The sequence below is a fragment of the Muscardinus avellanarius genome, assembly GCF_963383645.1.
Source record: "Muscardinus avellanarius genome assembly, chromosome: 16".
Lineage (NCBI taxonomy): Eukaryota > Metazoa > Chordata > Mammalia > Rodentia > Gliridae > Muscardinus > Muscardinus avellanarius.
Window position 1 is genome coordinate 56,228,347 of NC_137802.1, and position 20,918 is coordinate 56,249,264.

A 20,918-nucleotide genomic window follows, 5' to 3' on the forward strand; every position below is an offset into this window, starting at 1 on the left:
TCAGTCACTTTGTTTATCAGGAACAGAACCAAATAAAAACAAACTTTTGGAAAAACAACCAAGAAATTCTGGTTCATCACTCTTTTCCATATCTAATGGTTCCTTCGAGATAAAACATAACTCTTCCTTCCATGATAGCTTTGCAACTAAGGGAGATTAAAGAAAAAAAAGAAAAGAAAGTTTCCCACCCGACCCCCACTAAATTGTCGATCATACTGGTAAAGAGCCAGTCTTGTTAGCAGCTAAATATTGCACTGCCTTTGATTCTGTGCAGTCAGGGTCCAGTCAAAGTGGCACACTCATGGTAAGCGATGGATGATGACACTGCCAGCTCAAGAGTGAAGACTCAGTATACGAGGGACGAGAAACAAGTCAGCACTGCTCACACATCCAGGTGCAAAGTCTGATTTCCAGAGTTAAAATTCATCACTTTCAGCTGCATGGAGCTGGGTGTCATCTGCATCTGTCATGCTGCTCTCCTGGGACTCGTCTGTTCCCACTTTAAAATAAAACACAAGTCTGTAGTAAGGTGTCTGACAAGATCTCATTGGTTCATGAAAACAAGGAAAACTGTACTCTATTTAGAGATGTGCCTCTAAATAAGACCATTAATGGCTGGGCATGGTGGCGCATGCTTGTAATCCCCACGCTTGGGAGGCTGAGACAGGAGGATTGCACGGGTTTGAAGCCAGCCTCAGCTACTTAGTGAGGCTTTCAGTAACTTAGTGAGACCCTGTTTCCAAATAAAATATAAAATAGGTCTGGGAGTGTAGCTCGGAGGTAGAAGGGCTTCCAGGAACCCCAGTACCACCAATAAAATAAAATAAAACAAAATAAATAAATAAGTAGTTAAGACCATTAAAATTCTATTATTTTTAAATGAAATACAATTTTAAATGAAATACAAGTTTTTTGTTTTATAGCATGTCTGAAATTAATTTATTGCATTTAACCTTTAAGAATTTTAAGAACTAAAACTGCTTCTTCCCAATTAATTTCTTTTTTTCTTTTGGTACTGGGGATGGTACAGAAGCATTCTACCTCTGAGCAACACCTTCAGCCCTAGTTTTTAAAAATTCTTTATCTTGAAACAGGGTCTCACTGAGTTGCAAAGGGCCTTACTAAGTAGCAGAGGCAGCTGTGAACCGTGATCCTCCTGTCTCAGCCTCCCGAATGCTGAGATCACAAGTGTGTGTATTTTAAAATGTAAAAAATTTATTACTCAATCACTAAGCACTTGTTTTCAACATACTATCACCTATCATTCCTGCTGCTTTCCATGACATTCTGATGAAGCAGATGAGGCAGTAACAGTTACATATCCAAGCACAAATTGAGGTCCAGGTTAAAAAATCAGCAATGGATATATATGTCAGTCACACAGAAAACTTATCCATAACTGTGCCTGGTGTGGTGGTGCACTCTTGTAATCCCCGCGCTTGGGAGGCTGAGACAGGAGGCTCGCACAGTTCAAAGCCAGCCTCAGCTACTCAGTAAGGCTCTCAGCAACTTAGTGAGACCTTGTTTCCAAATAAAATATAAAATAGGTCTGGGAGTATAGCCCGGAGGTAGAAAGCTTCTGGGTTCCACCCCCAGTACCACAAAACAAAACAAAAACAAAAAACTTATCCATAACTGAAACTAATTATCAGACTCATATGCACATTACTCTTTTTGGTTTCTCTCTTTTTTTTAATTAATTGATTTTTTTTTTCCTGCGTCTGGGGATGGAACCCAGGGTATTCAACCTCCAAGCTATTCCTCCTGCCCTATTTTTTATTCTTTATTTTGAGACAGGGTCCCACTAAGTAGCGGAGAGCCTCACTATGTAGCTGAGGCTGTCTGCAAACCATGATCCTCCTGTCTTAGCCTCCTGAATGCTGGGATTACAAGCGTGTATCACCACACTGGCTCTCTTTGGTTTCTCTATGATTCTAGTTGGAATAAAAAAAAAAATGCCAGTTAGAAAAATAAAAAAGCAGCCCAAAAATTCTTATGCAAAAGGTAGCCTTCTGAATACTCAAAATCCTATGCATGATACTCACTGATCTGTTCTTCTTGGGTTATTGGCTCCTCATCATCTGGAAGATAGCGCTTATCAATTGCCTCTTTGATCTGATTATTTGCTCCTTTAGGATCTAAATCCATAGCCCAAGAGAAATTCATCAGGGCGAGGTGCGTTTGACCTAACTTCTTGTAAACCTAAAAATAAACAGCAGCACTACATTTTTCATTAAGTTGTGAGCTTCAATTACAAAATCCTAAACATTTTTTTGTTTTGTTTTTGGCAGTACTAGGGATGGAACCCTGGGGCATTCTACCTTTGAGTGACACCCCCTGCCCTATTTTTTTTAATTCTTTATTTTGAAACAGGGACTCACTGAGTTGCAAAGGGCCTCACTAAGTAGTAGCTGAGGCTGTCCTAAAACCACAATCCTCCTGTCTCAGCCTCTCAAATGCTGGGATTACAAGTGTGTGGCACCATGCCCAGTAGTCCTAAACATTTATAATGCAAAATGGGCTCTTGATCTATGTGCTCTAAATTCATTCTCACTAGTAGGACATTCTCATCTGAATTCATATTAGTGTTTTAGGTACTGGGGATTGAGCCTGGGGGTATTCTACCTTCAAGCTATACTGCCAAATCTTTTTTTTTTTTTTTTTTTTTTTTGCGGGTCTGGGGATGGAACCCAGGGGCATTCGACCTCCGAGCTACACCCCTACCCTAGTTTTTATTCTTTATTTTGAAACTGGGTCTCACTGAGTTGCAGAGGGCCTCACTGAGTAGCTGAGGCTGTCCGCGAACCGTGATCCTCCAGGTTTCAGCCTCCCGAATGCTGGGATTACAAGCGTGCGCCACCACGCCCGGCTATACTGCCAAATCTTTAAAAAAATTTTTTCTTTTTTTTGAGGTACTAGGGATGGAACCCAGGGACAGTCTATCACCAAGCTACACTCCCAGCCCGCCCTCCCTCCCTCCCTTCCTTCCTTCCTTCCTGGTACTGGGGTTCCTGGAAACCCTCCGGGCTATACTCTCAGACCTATATATATATATATATATATATATATATATATATATATATATATTATTTGGAAACAGGGTCTCTTAAGCCAGTGAGGCTGGCTTCGAACATGCTCGATCTTCCTGTCTCTGCCTCCCAAGCACAGGGATTATAAGCGTGCGCCACCACGCCTGGCCTTTTTTTAATTCTTTATTTTGAAATAGAGTCTCACTAAGACAGCCTCACTAAGTAGCTGAGGCTCTCAGCAAATTGAGATCCTCCTGGCTCAGCCTCCCAAGTACTGGGATTATAGATGGGGGCCACCACACCTGGCTTTGAGATCCTTTTAATACAACCAAATCTTATTTTCAGAATATTTGTTTCAAATCAGGTGTGGTGGTGCATGCTTGTAATCCCAGTGCTTCGGTGGCTGAGACAGGAGGATCGTGCAGGTTTGAAGCTAGTAGCCTCAGCTACTTAGTGAGGCTCTCAGCAACTTAGTGTGACTCTGTTTCCAAATAAAACATAAAATAGGTCTGGGAGTATTGCCTGGAGGTAGAAAGCCCCTGGGTTCCACTCCCAGTACCACACACACACACACACACACACACACACACACACACACACACACACCCTCTACTTTTCAGGTAGTGAAATCTCATTATGGAACACTGACAACAGGAAGAAATGAACTATAAAAGTAGTTAACAGTTGTTTATACCAATTTTAAAACATAACTGCATCAACTTTTAACACTTGTCCATGGTACCCAGATACTTAAATCTAGAATGGTAGCCCAGTCCTTAATTTTCAATTAGTGTGACCTTGAAAATCTTAGAAGCTATTTTCTCTAATCAAAACAACACAGTGTCATTAATATTCTTATACAGGCTGGCTTTCCATGCGGTAGTCTTAGTTTTGAGCTCATTACTCATCTTGAGCTGCAATGCATATATATAGCTCATACCATGGAAGGATTAGGACTATGAAATGTGTGTTCTTGCTCCTTCATTAGGATATCATATTCTTAAATGCTAGGACTAAATCCATTATCCCCAGAGCACTTAGTCAGAACTCCAGTTGAACCTGCTCTATTGATGTTACACAGTAAGCGTCTATTCTTCAAAAGTTAGTATTTGCTTTGAAAGTCACAACATAGAACCATGGCCCCAATCTTTACCTTTCCTATTAAGAAGTAAACGAGCGATTCTTTGGGAACAATTTGTTTCAATTCTTCAAGTTCTTGTAAAGCAGACTGAAAAAGGCAAAGAAAAACCTTAGAGTAATAACATTTTACAAAGCTGTGATTAAGCAAGTGTTTCTATTTGTTAGGATTGTCCAAATTATCTAAACGAAAGTTTACTATATATTAGTCATTCCCTAATATGTGAGAGTTAGGGAGAAATGGATCATAGGAGGAACTCTTGGAAGAGGATCAGTAACTTTTAACTCTGTTTACATTGTCTTTGGATATACAATATTTTTTTTATTTTTTAGGAAGTTTATTTACTCTTTTGTTGCCTGTGCCATTGAAATCATATCCAAGAATTCACTTCCAATTTCAATGTTGTGAGGTTTTATGACCCAGATTTTCTTCTAAAAGCTTATAGTCTTAAGATTTATATTTAGGTCTTTTATCTATTTTGAGTTAATATTTGTATATGTGTTAGGTAAGGGTCCAATTTTATTCTTTTTCATTTATTATTATTTTTCAACAATATTTAGTTAAAAGACTAGTATTTCCTCCACCAAAAGTTCATGGAAACCTTGTCAAAAATAACTTGACAATGTATGGAAGAATTTATCTCTAGGCTTTTATTTAGCTCCAATGGTTTATATATCTGCCTTTAGAACAGTACTACACTGTTTCAATTATTGTAGCCTTATATGGTTTGAAATCAGAAAATATACATTATCTAGCTTTGTTCTCCTTTGAGACTGTTTTGGGTATCTAGAGTCCATACTCCATATAAGGATAGATTTTTTCTGAAAAATAAATAAATAAATGTATGATAGTTTCACCTAAAAAAAATAAAAAAAGAAAAAAATATTCTCTGGTAAGAAAGAAAGCAAAAAGAAATATTGAAATGTTATCTTTAAGTCATCAAAAGTTTGGTACCAGACAAATGAAACTGTTATGTGAGATTATCAATATTAATACTGTATAAATTGCTATAATACTAGATGTCAACCAGTAAGCCAAGCGTGGGAAGGAGGGATGGGGAGGGAATGGGGTGGGGATCGTGGTAGGGGCTAACTGGGCGAGATGTGCATGTATGTCTACAAAAGTATTTTCTTTATACCACTATGATGTATGAATACATTGCACCAATAAAAAATAAATTAAAAAAAATAAAAATAAAAAAAAAATAAAAAAGGTAAAAAAAAAAAAGAAATGTAACAGTATGAGTGCATTATAGTAGATAGGATTGGCTTTCCTTGGGGAACTGAGAAAAGATTCTCAGAAAACTGAGCATTTTATCTATTTCTTCATTATTTTTGTATTATTATTTTAAACCAAAGCTAACATTCATTAAGCGCTAATTGGATGCCTGGCATTGTAAAAAAAAAAAAAAAATATATATATATATATATATTAGTCAATATACTTTCATACTAAGTTAATTCTTCTTGGTAAAATAAAATATGTACATAAAAAAATATATTTTGTGGCACTGGGGATTGAACCTAGGGGCATCCTACCTCTGAGCTACACTGTCAGCCTGATTTTATTTCTTATTTGGAAACAGGTTCTCACTCGTGGCAGAGGGCATCATTAAATTGCTGAGACTAGCTTCAAACCTACAATCTTCTTGTTTCAGCTTCCCAAGTACTGGGATTACAAACATGTACCAACATGTCTGGCTTCCATAAAAAATATTTATGTGAAGACCTACACCTTAGACCTTGTTTCAAAATAAACAGAACAAAAGAATGGGGCGGGGGGTGGGGGATAGCTTGGAGGTAGAATGCTCCTGGGTTCAATCCCCAGCACCACAAAAAAAGAAAAGAAGAAAACTAGTTTGCAGAACACAAGTCTGATCTCTCTCTGGACCATCTCCCTGATACAGGCACTGAACATCAAATACCAACCCATTTTTAACTAATGAAATGAGATTTAGTCCTCTAAACTGAGTTAAAACTATCTAGTAATATTCTGATCCCTGCTAAAGGGTTGGGGAGAAGAAAAATCAGAGAAACAAGTCAGATTTGTATTTGTTTATTTTTTATTTTTATTTTTTTGCGGGTCTGGGGATGGAACCCAGAGGCATTCGACCTCCGAGCTATACCCCCTGCCCAATTTTTTATTCTTTATTTTGAAACAGGGTCTCACTGAGTTGCAGAGGGCCTCACTAAGTAGTTGAGGCTGTCTGCAAACCGTGATCCTCCAGTCTCAGCCTCCCAAATGCTGGGATTATAAGCGTGCCCCACCATGCCTGGCTTCAGATTTGTATTTAAAGAGATATCATCATGAAAAAAAGACTGGTTTCTCATATAAGATACTGTTCCATTTTTCACCTACCAAATGGACAAAACTAAAATAACTAAATAAAAAATAAAGCAAATTTATTTTTTTGGTGGTATTGGGGTTCTTGGAAACCCTTCTATCCCCAGACCCGCAAAACAAAACAAAACAAAACAAAAACAGGCTGAGGGTATAGCTCTGAGGTAGAATGTCCCTGGGTTCCATCCCCAGTACTGGGGGAGAAAAAAAAAAAAAAAAAGCAGCCTAATTAAATTAAATAAATTATGGTCCATTCTCTATGGAATAATATCTATAGGTGCTAAATTATATGTTAATAAAATGCAAAAAAAGGTACAAAACAGTGGATATAGTACTATTTCCCTTGTGTTAAAGTATATGCATTCATCAAGCATGGTGGTACATGCTTGTAATTCCAGTACTCGGGAGGCTAATACAGGGGGATTGCAGGTTTGAGACCAGTCTCAGAAATTTAGTGGGGCCCTCCATATCCTAGACCCTGTTTCAAAATAAAAATATAGAATAGGGTCTGGGCATGGCACATGCCTGTAATACCAGTACTTGGGAGATTGAGATAGAAGGATCACAGGTTTGTGGCCAGCCTCAGCTACTTAGTGAGGCCCTCCACAACTTAGTGAAACCCTGTTTCAAAATAAAGAATAAAAAATAGAGCTGGGGGTGAGCTTGAGGTAGAGTACCTCTTTGTTAAATCCCCAGCATCTCCCCTCCCATAAAAAGAATAGGGCTAAGGGATGTACCTAAGAGGTAGAATGTCCTGGGTTCAATCCCCAGTACAACAAGAAAAAAAAAAAAGTTTATGTATCACAGCAGGGTATGATACAAAATAATATTAAAAAGAATTAAGATATATAACTAGCCGGGCGTGGGGGTGCATGCTTCTAATCCCCGCGCTTGGGAGGCGGAGACAGGAGGATCACACAGGTTCGAAGCCAGCTGCACTGGCTTAGGAGATCCTGTTTCCAAATAAAAAGTATAAAATAGGTCTGGGAGTGTAGCCCGGAGGTAGATGGGTTTCCAGGAACCCCAGTACCCCCCCAACACACACACAAAAGATATATAACTTACCTTGTATTTCTCATTTGCAAATAAAACCGAGGCTCTGTGAAATTTGCATAGAGGGTTCTTGGGATCGATAACAATGGCTTTGTTTAGGGTATCCAAAGCCTTCTCAGATTTTTTCAGTGCATGCTGAACCTATAAGAAATAAAGATCATGGTAATGTTCCATCTTGATATTTATGAAGGTGCAAACCAATGTCACTCAAAACCAACATAAAGACAACAAAACTATGATGAGGTTGGTCTAACTGTATATTCTATTAGGTTAAGTGGACTTAGTAATTGATCATCAAATTATGCAAAAAAAAAAAAAAAAGAAAAATTTCTTCAAATACTAGCAATTAAAGGTGAGAATATTGCCGGGCGTGGTGGCACACGCTTGTAATCCCAGCATTTGGGAGGCTATGACAGGAGGATCACGGTTCATGGACAGCCTCAGCTGCTACTTAGTGAGGTCCTTTGCAACTCAGCGAGACCCTGTTTCAAAATAAAGAATAAAAAACAGGGCTGAGGGTGTAGCTCAGAGGTATAATGCCCCTAGGCTCTATCCCCAGTAGTGGAAAAAAAAAAATGAGAACATTGAAGTTAGAGATATGTTAAGTAATTTTCTCTGGAATAAAAATTCTATCTTTAGAGCAGATATTTAGTAACAGCAGATATGTGTCTAACAGGCAAGCAAAACCTTGTTTTTTCTCCTTTCACACAAAAATTATTATTTACCCTAATACATTATGACAGGTTTATTATAGTCCTCTTTAATATTAGGCTTTTCAAAACTGCGTTCAAAAAACTTTTCTTTTACCAATCCTTTGTCACTTAGAACAATTACACATTTAGGAATTTACTTGAAAAAATAAGGGTTGTGGGTATAAATCAGTGGTAGAGAGCTAGCCTAGAATGCATGAGACTCTAGATTCAATCCCTAGCACTGGAGAAAAAAAAAAGTCTTTCATGTGAGTCATCTAACTATCCTGTGAGGAAGGCAGAGGAAGTATTACTTGTAATTTGTAAAACAGAAATTTGGAAAAACTTAGTGATCTTTCCTTGTGATAAAAGCACACTAGCGATAATTCCTTATGCCAAACTAAAAAGGTGGCAGGAAAGACTGGGATACTGTTTCAACAACAACAAGTTTAAATTTTCATTATGGCTATTAAGTCAGTTAACAAATATTTTGAAAGGAGGAAAACAAGTGCATCGTTTAGAAAGTTACTTACTACACCAATGTGGCAAAGTAAAACTGAGCTTTGGGGGTTGATATCAAGTGCTTTCTGGAAATGCATTTCTGCAAGGCTGAACTTTTCTTGCTTGTAATAAATCATTCCTAAACCATACCTGAAAATATAAAACAAAGAATAATTTTAAGGATAGAACTTTTGGCTGCTAATTTATTTCAATTAGTAACAGAATGTGTATGGGATTTATCGTTTTAATTAGCCAGTGGAGAGCTGGGTGTGGTGGCGCACACCTGTAACGCCAGTGCTTGGGAGGCTGAAACAGAAGGATGGTGGATTCAGGGCCAGTGTACACTAACTTAGTGAGACTTTATTTCCAAATAAAAAAGTAAAATAGGGCTATGGTTATAGCTCAGAAGTAAGCCTTCTGGGTTCAATCCGTACTACTCCTCCCCTCCAAGACTCCAATAAATCAAGTTAACCAATCAAATAAACCTATGATAATGGGGGAAAAAATCCACTTCCTTAAACACATTTTTTTAAGTGGTGCTGGGGATGGAACCCAGAGGCATTACACCTCCCAGCCACACCCCTAGCCCTATTTTTCCTTTGGAGCTACAGCCCCCAGCCTAATTTATTTCCCATTTGAAAACAGGGCCTCACTAGGTTGATGAGTCTCGCTACTTGCTGAGGCAGTCCTTGAACCTGCAATCCTCCTCCCATTATTACAGGTGTGCGGCATGAGTCACCTCACCCAGCATTAGTGTGTGTGTGTGTGTGTGTGTGTGTGTGTGTGTGTGTGTGTGTGTGAGCGAGCATTACTGGGGATTGAGCCCAGGGGCATTCTACCTCTGAGCTCCACCTTCAGTCCTATTTTATTATTTATTTATTTATTTATTTTTGTGGTACTGGGGATGGAACCCAGGGGCATTCTACCTCTGAGCAACACCCCAGCCCTATTTTTTATTCTATATTTTGAAGCAGGGTCTCACTAAGTTGCAAAAGGTCTCAATAAGTAATAGCTGAGGCTGTTCTTGAATCGAGATGCTCTTGTCTCAGCCTCCCAAATGCTGATATTACAAGCGTGAACTACCATGCCCGGCTTTTATTTTTAATTTGAAACAGGGGTTCACTAGGTTTATGATAGTCTCACTACTTACTGAAGCTGATCTTTTTTTTTTTTGCACTGGGGATTGAACCCAGGAGCATTCTACCTCCAAGCTATACCTTCAGCCCTACCTTTTATTCTTTATTTTGAAACAGGGTCTCATTAAATTGTGAAGGACCTAAGTAGCTAAGCCTGGTCATGAACCTGCCATCCTCCTGTCTCAGCCTCCCAAGTACTGGGATTACAGGCATGTGCCACTATGCCTGGCTTATTTCCATATTCGGTGTCTATACCGTTATGTATGGCTTTCCTTCCTCCAATTTACTGCATCAAAAGTATGCTCTCCTATGTTTATAGACTTTGAAAATTAATTCTAAAAGGCTATGTAGTAGTGTATTGGGCTGACATACAGTTATTTCTCCTAAATTTTCAAAATGTCAACTGAATATAGTATGCATGGTTGCATAAACCATACAGACTCAGCCAAAAATAGATGATGATGATAACTAAATATCTACTGAATAAGGAAAAAAGCATAACTTATTTGCTTTAAGTGGTTTTGTTTATCATTAAAATGGCAAAGGTATAAAAATACTTCTAAGGACAGTGAAGGAGGAAATAAGGAAGAAGAAAGGCTATTTACTTTGGAATTAAAATAATAAATTTTCTCAGTAGATATTTAATGTTTCCTAAGTAACTCAGTATTTAAATTCCTCCCAGTGAAAGCTTGCCAGTATGAATTGTCCTCCTATAAAACAATTGTTCATACAGTAAATATGATTAAGAATGCAACTACTACAAAACAGCAAAACAGAGCCTACACATTTAAAAATCACACAAGAGAGCTGGGTGTGGTGATGCATAGCTACCTGTAATCTCAGTACCTGGGAGGCTGGGCCAAGCGGGTAGAAGGTTTGAAATCAACCTAAGCAATCTAGCAACACTATGTTTCAGAATAAAAAAAGGCTGAGAGTATAGCTTAGAGGTGAATCACATTTGAGTTAAATCCCCAGTATTACAAAAATAATTAAGTATGTAGCTGGGTACAGTGGCGCACAGCTGTAATCCCAGTACTTGGGAGGCTGACAGGAGGATTGCCAGTTCGAGGACAGTCTCAGCAAGTAATAAGACTTTTTTTTTTTTTTTTGCGGGTCTGGGGATGGAACCCAGAGGCATTTGACCTCTGAGCTATACCTCCTGCCAAAATTTTTATTCTTTATTTTGAAACAGGGTCTCACTGAGTTGCGGAGGGCCTCACTAAGTAGCTGAGGCTGTCCACGAACCGCAATCCTCCTGGTTCAGCCTTCAGAATGCTGGGATTACAAGCATGTGCCACCACGCCCGGTTAATAAACCTCAGCTTCTTAATGAGGCCCTCCGTAACTCAGTGAGACCCTGTTTCAAAATAAAGAATTAAAAAGTAGGGCTGGAGGTATTGCTTAGAGGTAGAATGCAACTAGGTTCAATCTCCAGTACCACCAAAAAAAAAAAAAAAAAAAAAAAAAAATCACCAGCTGTATCTGAGGATACCTACTCAGGAGGGGAGAGAGGAGGACTGCAGGTGTGAGGCCAGTGTGTGGTGACTTAGCAAGACACTGTTTCAAAATAAAAAAATAGAACTAGGGGTACAGCTCAGATGTAGGATGGCCCTGTGTTTAATCTCCAGCATGACACACACACACACACACACACAAAAAAAAAAAAAACCCCAAAACAACACAAGTCATATTAAGGACTGAGTTCCTGCTGGGCGTGGTGGCACAAGCTTGTAATCCCCGTGCTTGGGAGGCTGAGACAGGAGGATAGCACAGGTTCGAAGCCAGCCTCAGCTACTTAGTGAGGCTTTCAGCAATTTAGTGAGACTCTTTTCCAAATAAAATATAAAATGGGTCTGGGAGTGTAGCCTGGAAGTAGAAAGTCTCTGGGTTCCACCCCCAGTACCACTAATAAATAAATAAATAAATAAATAAACAAATAAATTAAAAAAAAAATAAGGGCTTGGGGTGTAGCTCAGAGGTAGAATGCCTCCAAGTTCAGCCGCCAGTACTAAAAACAAAAAATAACAGTTCTTAAAATATCCCCGAAGCCGGGCATGGTGGCACACCGCTTGTAATCCCCGCGCTTGGGAGGCAGAGACAGGAGGATCACGCAGGTTCAAAGCCAGCTGCCTTAAGAGATTCTGTTTCCATATAAAAAGTAAAAAAGTAAAAAATAGGTCTGGGAGTATAGCCCGGTGGTAGAAGGGTTTCCAGAAAACCCAGTACCACCCCCCACCCCCAAAAAATCCCAAGAATTTCTATCTATCTGAAGGGAAGGCAGTATTGGCAAGCTTGGCTATTTCATGTTTCAACAAAATCTGGCCTTTTTTTTTCTTTCTTAGCCGTTATTCCGGCAATGTAATCACTCAGAAATGAGACACAACCCATTAAAAAATTATCTACACAAATAAAAAATAAATATCAGGTACTCAGTAACTTCTTTTGTTAGGTATTTATATATTGTCAAAAAAGCCATGAGTAGAACTTTGACTTGGCACTTACCATGCATTATAATGTCTAGGATTTACTCTGATGGCATTTCGAAAACAAGCTAGTGCTTTATCTAGTTCTTCAGTTAACACAAATTCATGCCCTAAGAGAGTATAGGCATAAGCATAATTTGGATCAACCTGGATAGCTCTCTGGAAGAATTTAATTGCAATATCATGTTCCCGTTGCAGACTGAAACAGTTCCCCGCAGCACACCAGGCCTTAAAAATGGAAACAAAAAAATAAGCACACAATTAAATTTTTTTTTTTTTTTACTAAACCTAAGACTAAAATCAAGCTTCAGACCCTACTTAGAACAGAAAGAAAAGCCGGGTGTGGTAGCGCATGCTTGTAATCCCAGTGTTTGGGAGGCTGAGACTGGAGGATCGCAGTGTGCAGACAGCCTCAGCTACTTAGTGAGGCCCTTTGCAACTCAGTGAAACTCGTTTTCAAAATAAAAAATAAAAAATAGGGTTGGGCGCGCTCAGAGGTCCCTGGGTTCCATCCCCAGTACTGGAAAAAAAAAAAAAAAAGAAAGAAAGAATGAATGCCTTTGTAAATAGTTTGTGTTCAATATTCATGGATTTCATTTGCAAGTTTGCCAATTCACTAAAATTTATTTGCAAAATCAATAACCACAGTCCTTCAGCTAGGCATGGCGGTACACACCTGTAATCCCTGTACTTGAGAGGCTGAGAAAGGCGCATAGTAGGTTCGAGGACAGCCTCAGCAACCTAGTGAGACCTCATTTCCAAATAAGTAAAATAGGGCTAGAGGGTATAGATTGGAAATAGCACAATTACACACACATGCACACAATAAATAAACATAAATAAATAGGTTTTGCTAGATTGCTGAGAGGCTTGCATCTGTGATCCTCCTGTCTCAGCCTCCCAAATACTAGGATTACAGGTGTGCAACACCACACCTGACTTTATTTTCTCTCTCTCTTTCTTTCTTTTTTTGTGGTAGTGGGGATTGAAACCAACCCAGAGGCATTTTTTCTTTGAGCTATACCCCCAGACAGATTTTATTTCTTATTTGGAAACAGTCTCACTACTTGCAGAGGCTGTCCTTGAACCTGTGATCATCCTGTCTCAGCCTTCCAAGTACAGGGATTATAGGCATGTGCCACCATGCATAGCCTTGATTTTTCTTTTGAAAAATAAAGAAAACAGAACCTATCAGAATGTTTTAAGATTTTAGATTGTAATCTATATTATATATGTATATACACACAAACACATACATCTGCCCTCAGAGCAATGGCTCAATATCACTAATACAGTATTCACAGCAACTATATAATTACTACCAATGATGGGAACTGATTGTATTTAACTCTAAGTATATATCATCAAAGTATCATTAAATACTCTTGAGATGCCCTGAAATAAATTTTTACAAAACTAAAGTGTGAACTAGTTGTACTTATACCTCAAAATGGCAATTAAAATTACTAATTTATTTCAGTTTAAAATCAACACTTCATTCTATGTAACTTCTGCTCAATGAAATATCTGTTTTTTTTTTTCTATTAGCAAATCTGTACCATATATTCTAGGACTTTCTCTACTTTGAGTCCCTACCTAGAAAGAGTGTAAGTGTGGTGATACTAAAGTGTCTGACCAAAAGTTATGACATTTTAGCCAATGATGGAGCCCCATAAAATCATATTATACAGCAATATTGTGGTCTTAGCATACTCTATGATGTTTTGCCTAACAGCACATTTGTGAGAACATATCTTGTCATTAAGTGACACATCACTATATTCAATTCATCTCCATTTGTTAAGCGCAAGCAAATGACAGCTATATAGGCCAAGTGTTTCAGTCAACATACCTCTGGTGAATTTTTATCCATGTCTGTTAAGTCTTTTGAAAGAACTGAAAGAGCAACATCTTTTTGAAGATGCCAAAGTGTTGTAGAGTAGATCTCCATGCCTTCAACTCTGTAATTCTCAATCCTTCTAACTTCTGAGAATATTCTTTCAGCCTGGAATATAAGAACTAGTAAGGGGAAACAAGCTGATACAATTTACACATGTACACTGGTCACTGTCTTCATAGGAAAGAAGTAAGAAAGATTATTATGCAAATTAGTAAGAGCAGAAGGACAAGATAAGGAACCTTCTGTAGTAGGTCAAATATTGATGCAATCACATTAGACTGAACCTAGTCTTATACACAATCATATAAGAACATGAATTCTCAAGCTGGTGATGTAGCTCAGTGGTAGAACACTTGCCTAGAATGTGAAAGGCCCTGGGTTTAATTCCCATTATAGCAGGAAAGAAAAAAAGAAAAAGAAGCCAGGAGCGGTGGTGCACCCTTGTAACCCACTGAGTACTTGGAGGCTAAGACAGGAGGATTGTGCAGGTTCGAAGCCAGCCTCAGCTATTTAGGAGGCTCTCAACAACTTAGTGAGACCCTGTTTGTAAATAAAATATAAAAAATAGGTTTGGGAGTGTAGCCTGGAGGTAGAAAGCCCCTGGGTTCCATCCCTAGTAGCACACACACACACACAGAACATAAATTCTAAGAAGAAAACACAACAGACAAAAGACAAATTCATATAAAGTTACATATAAGAATGAATTGATGAATCAGGTATGGCAGTACATACTTGTAATCTCAATACTTGAGAGGCTGAGACAGGAGAATAGCAGGTTGGAGGACAGCCTCAGCAAGGTAGTAAGACTCTCAACAACCTAGCAAGATGGTGTTTCAAAACCAAAAATAAGCTGGCACACACACCTGAAATACCAGTACTTGGGAGGCTGAGACAAGCAGATCACAGATTTGAAACCAGCCTTGGCAACTTAGTGAAGGCTCTTGGCAAGTTTGTGAGACTCTGTTTCAAAAAAAAAAAAAAAAAAAAAAAAGATCTGGGGGGTGTAGCTCAGAGGTAGGTAGATCACCTCTTCTGGGTTAAATCCCTGGTACCAAAAGAAGAAAAAAAAAAAATGCATAACTTTGTTCTCCATAAAATTATCTCAAGAAACCCCAAGAATTTAAAATGTAGATGCAAAGAAATGTAAAGAATGTAATGTAAAAACAAATTTATCTATAAATTATAAATAATGAAGAAATGATGTAATTATTACCTAATAAATAGTGACCCTTTAGATCTAAGCCTTCTCAAGAATGAGCTTTTTTTTTTTTTTTTTTTTTCAGGTCTGGGGATGGAACCCAGGGGCATTTGACCTCCGAGCCACATCCCCTGCCCTATTTTTATTATTTATTTTGAAACAGAGTCTCACTATGTTGCAGAGGACCTCATTAAGTAGCTGAGGCTGTCCACGAACCATGATCCTCCTGTCTCAGCCTCCTGAATGCTGGGATTACAAGCAGGCGCCAACACGCCCAGCTAAGAATGAGCATTTTAATTAAACTAAACTTATAGCCAGGTATGGGAGCACACACCTGTAATCCCAGTACTTGAGCACTCAGTGAAACAGGGTCTCACTGAGTTGCAGAAGGCCTCACTAAGTAGCTGAGGCTGTCTGCGAACCATGATCCTCCTGTCTCAGCCTCTCAGGAGGACTGCAGGTTTGCTGTTAACCTCAGGAAGAAGTAAGACTCTCAGTAACCTAGCGAGATCCTGTTACAAAACAAAACAAAAAAGTAGAATTCCCCTGGTTCAAATCCCCAGGACCACAAAACAAAACACATTCAGTTATTTCCAGAAAAGCATATGTAACTGTTTTCTATACTTACCTGCATGTATTCTGAAAGTTCAAAATAGGCCCTTCCAATCTGGCAGAGTACCCAACCAGTATTGTAGTGGTGAGAAGGTAGGTGGCTCAAGATATTTATAGCTTCTTTGCAGTTGTATGAACACAAAGCTAAATAGCCTTTCCCCATCTCACGAAGAAGGCTCATCAAACCTTCTAGGAGAAAACAATACAGTAAACAAAACAGAAAAACAATACAACTGGCTTTTTAGAAAGGCTAATTATAAAGTAACACATTAAAAAGTTCACCTATCTCGAAACAATAAAAGCATTGTAATGAACATAAAGAACGTTACTTGAAATAAGTGCATAAAAATAAAATAAAATTCAAAGAAGATATTAAGCATTTAAAACAGACCTGCTGCTGCTTTTTGTAGATTAAAAGCCTGGATCTGAGGTGTGATTGTGGATATTTTCCCTTCTGAAATGATGGAAGAGTCCAATTTTGTAATTTCCAGACTATCATTTATATTAGGTTGAGTTATTCCTCCTTTATTAGTTTTACTTTTTGTTTTTCTATTTGGAATTTTAGGTGGAAACTTCATTTTTAATTTTTTGCTATTCTCCTGTAAAAGGGGGTAAAATTCCACACTTGTTATACTCATGTATTTTAGACTTCTCCCTCAATTGTTCCTTAAGTATTAGATATAAAATAAACACATAATCTTAATTCTTTTTTTTTTTTTCCAGTACTAGAGATGGAACCCGGGGGCATTCTACCTCTGAGCTACACCCCCAACCTATTTTTATTCTTTATTTTGAAACAGGGTCTCACTGAGCTGCAGAGGGCCTCACTAAGTAGCTTAGGCTGTTCACAAACCACGATCATCTGGTGTCAGCCTCCTGAATGCTGGGATTACAAGCGTGCGCCAACCATGCTCAGTGGTCAGTCCAATTTTTCATTCTTTATTTCTTTTTTTGGTGGTACTTGGGGTGGAACCCAGAGGCTTTCTTCCTCTAGGCTATACTCCCAGACCTATCCTATTTTATATTTCATTTTATTTCTTTTGGTGGTAATGGGGGTGGAACCCAGGGGCTTTCTATCTCCGGGCTATACTCCCAGACCTATTTTATACTTTATTTGGAAACAGGGTCTAAGTTGCTGAGAGTCTCACAAAGTAGCTGAGGCTGGCTTTGAACCTGTGAGATCCTCCTGTCTCAGCCTCCCAAGTACTGGGATCACAACTGTGTGCCACCTAGCCCAGCTTAAATGCAACAGTTCTGAACATAAATTGCACTAATAGTGAGAACTGCATTAAGTATTGCTCTTTTCTCAAAGTACACAACATTTTCATTATTTTTAATTTTTTTAAAATTTTTGGTGGTACGGGGGGTGGAACACAGAGGTTTTCTGCCTCTGGGCTATGCTCTCACATGTATTTTTATTTTATTTGGAACCAGGGTCACACTAAGTTTCTGAGAGCCTTACTACGTAGATGAAGCTGGCTTCGAACCTGTGTGATCATCCTGTCTCAGCCTCCCAAGCACAGAGATTACAAGCGTGTGCCACTATGCCCAACACATTTTCATGATAAGAAAATAAGAGGCCGGGTGTGGTGGCGCACCCTTGTAATCACCACGCTTGGGAGGCGGAGACAGGAGGATCATGCAGGCTCAAAGCCAGGCAGCTGTGCCTGCTTAAGAGACCCTGTTTTCAAATAAAAATATAAAAAAGGTCTGGAGTGTAGACCGGAGGTAGAAGGGTTTCCAGGAACCCCAGTACCACCAAAAAAAAAAAAAAAAAAAAAGAATCGCCAGGCGTGGTGGCACATGCTAGTAATCCCAGCATTTGGGGAGGCTGAGACAGGAAGATAGTAGACAGCCTCAGCTACTTAGTGAGGCCCTGTGCAACTCAGTGAGACCCTGTTTCAAAATTAAAAATAGGGCTGGGGGTGTCTCTTGGAGGTGGAATGTCCCTGAGTTCCATCCCCAGTACCACACAATAAAAAAAATAAAAAAAGGAAAAGAATAAAATGCAATACTATCTAATTATAGAGCATTGTAATTAATGTCATAAAAGTTTTAATTTGGATAATTACAGTTAAATATTATTCATAATATATGCCAGTGAATCAAGAAAATTTATGAAAGGCATAATAATGACCTCTTTTTAAAAAAAAAAAAAACTTTATGAGGACAGGTACTGGGGATTGAATCTAGAGTCATTTTACTTCTGAGCTACATCCCTGGCCCTTTATTTTGAAACAATGTCTTGGTAAGTTACCAAGGCTGTCTTGAATCTGGATTCCTCCTGTCTCTGCTTTCCAAGTACTAAGGTGTGTGCCACTGCACCTGGCTTATTCTTTTTTTTTTCTTTTTTCTTTTTTGTGGAACTGGGGATGGAACCAAGGAACATTCTACCGCTGAACTATACCCACAGACCTATTTTCCATTCTTTATTTTGAAACAGGGTCTCACTGAGTTGCACAGGGCCTTTGTAGCCGAGACTGTCTACAAACCTCTATCCTCCTGTCTCAGCCTCCCAAATGCTGGGATTATAAGTGCATGCTACTATACCTGGCTTCACCACACCCACCTTGGCTTATACTTTTAATTTTGAAGTAATTTCAACTTGTAAGAAAATCCAAAGAAAATATGAAGAATTTCCCTTTCCTCTTTCTCCTGTAAGAGGTAACTATAATGTGACATAACTATAATATTATATCCAGCAAATTGAAATATAGCACTATGAATTGAACTGCAGGCCTCATTTAGATTTCTCAGTTTTTATCTGAACTTTTTATTTATTTTTTTGCTGGATACTGAACCCTGGGACATTCTACCTCTGAGCTATACCCTCAGCCCTATTTTATTATTTATTTTGAAACTGGGTCTCACTAAGTTGCAGGGCCTAAGTTGCTGAGGCTGGCCGTGAACACAGAATTCTTCTGTCTCAGCCTCCCAAGTGTTGGGATTATAAGTGTGTGCCACAATGCTTGGGAGGCTGAGACAGGAGGATCGCACAGGTTCTAAACCAGCCTCAGCTACTTCTGAGGCTCTCAGCAACTTAGTGAGACCCTGTTTCCAAATAAAGTATAAAATAGGTCTGGGAGTATAGCCTGGAGGTAGAAAGCCCCTGGGTTCCACCCTTAGTAACACACACACACACACACACACACACACACACACACACACACCTATCTGAATTCTTTTTTTTTTTTTCTCTGTGGTGCTAGAAATTGAACCCATGGGCGTATTTACCTACAAGTTACACCCCCAGCCCGGCTTTCTAATTCTTTATTTTGAAACAGGGTTTTACTAAGTTGCAGAGGGCCTAAGTAGCTGAGGTGGGCCATGAACCTGGATCATCCCGTCTCAGCCTCCCAAATGCTGGGATTACGAGTGCATGCCACCACACCTGGCTTCAGCTATCTGAATTATTTTAGCACATGTGTATGTGTGTGAATACACGCACACAGTTCTGTGTAATTTAATGATGCAGATGGATTTGTATCATTAAAAACTATGTTCAGGATACAGAACTACTCTGTCACAAAGAAATCCTTTTGTGAGCTGGGTATAGTGATGCATGCCTGTGATCCCAGTACTTGGGAGGCTGAGAAAGGAGAATCTCAGGCTCAAGGCCAGCCTCAGCAAGTAGTGAGACTCTCATCAACCTAGTGAGACCCTGTTTCATAATAAAAATAAAATAGGGCTGGAGGTGCAGTTCAGAGGTAGAATGCTCCTAAGTTGATCCTTATACACAAACATACAAAAAAAAAAAAAAAAAAATCTTGTGCTATGCTTTAATAATGCATGCTCCCCAGCCTGATTTCTTTTTTGATGAGATGTGTTTTGCTAAATTTTGTCATTCCAAGAATGTTATATATTTAACAAAGGACCAAGATAATTCACAAAAAATAGAGGCAGTTCTCCAAATTAAAAATAATTAAAAAATTCTAAGTAGTCTCTATATAGATGAAGTTATCAGTGAACAGATACTGCAGCAGGGAAAGCATTAAGAAAGCTTTAAATTACCTTGGTTGTAGAGCTGTCACTAGTAAAAAGTCGTGAACTTCTTCGAGGCAGTGCATTTGGGGGAGATGTAATGGTGGGGCTCAATACCTGAGGTGTTGTACTAAAACAAAATTATAAAAGAAGACATTTTAACTCAGTTTATGACTATTAACTATTGTTTCTATTCAGTCATATTAAAAATATCCATCTATCATAGAAGTACACTGAAGTTGATGAGTTTGGTCAGTCCCTTTTTGGTTTCTCTATGAAAACTCAGCATTAACACTAGTTTTTTATAGTGCTAGAAATTGAATCCAACCTCAAGCTACACCTGCAGCCCTATTTTTTTTTTTTTTTAAATTTTGAATCAGGGTCTCTATAGGTTGTTGAGAGTCCCGCTAAGTTACTAAAGCTGGCTTTGAACCTGTGATCATCCTGTATCAATCATCCTGCTAAGTAGCAGGATTACAGGCATGCATCACCAAGACTAGCTGAAAACTCAGCATTTTTTATTTTATTTTTTTTATGGTACTAGGAATGAAACCCAGGGGCATTCTATCTCCGAGCTACACCCTTAGCCCAATTTTTAAAAATTTTGAAACGGTCTTACCGAGTTGCAAAGGGTTTCATTAAGTAGCTGAGGCTGTCTGTGAACCTGGATCCTTCTGTCTCAGCCTCCCAAATGCTGGGATCACAATCGTGCATCACCATACCCAGCTAAAATTCAGTATTTGAAAAACTATTCATATAAGTATAAAATGGTAAAGATTATAGCATAAAAGCTGGACGTGGTGGTACACACTTATAATCCAAGTACTTAGGAAGCTGAGACAGGATCTCAGGTTTG

At 38.8% G+C, this 20,918-nt stretch overlaps 1 protein-coding gene across 3 annotated transcripts in view; it reads right to left on the reverse strand.

Annotated features, from left to right (window-relative positions):
- Window positions 1-416: 416 nt before the first annotated feature.
- CDC27 (cell division cycle 27) overlaps window positions 417-20,918 on the reverse strand; it is a gene marked incomplete at both ends in the record, with an annotated part of 58,315 nt that continues 37,813 nt past the window's right edge. For 2 of the 3 annotated variants that reach the window (XM_080712725.1, XM_080712726.1), the window contains 10 exons: window positions 417-499; window positions 2,046-2,202; window positions 4,183-4,257; window positions 7,573-7,701; window positions 8,783-8,900; window positions 12,388-12,596; window positions 14,221-14,373; window positions 16,098-16,270; window positions 16,473-16,680; window positions 20,093-20,192. In XM_080712725.1, coding sequence (XP_080568851.1) covers window positions 417-499; window positions 2,046-2,202; window positions 4,183-4,257; window positions 7,573-7,701; window positions 8,783-8,900; window positions 12,388-12,596; window positions 14,221-14,373; window positions 16,098-16,270; window positions 16,473-16,680; window positions 20,093-20,192 — 1,405 coding nt within the window. Of the gene's footprint in view, window positions 500-2,045; window positions 2,203-4,182; window positions 4,258-7,572; window positions 7,702-8,782; window positions 8,901-12,387; window positions 12,597-14,220; window positions 14,374-16,097; window positions 16,271-16,472; window positions 16,893-20,092; window positions 20,193-20,918 lie in introns of those variants that run through there. The other variant, XM_080712727.1, reaches the window with a different exon arrangement.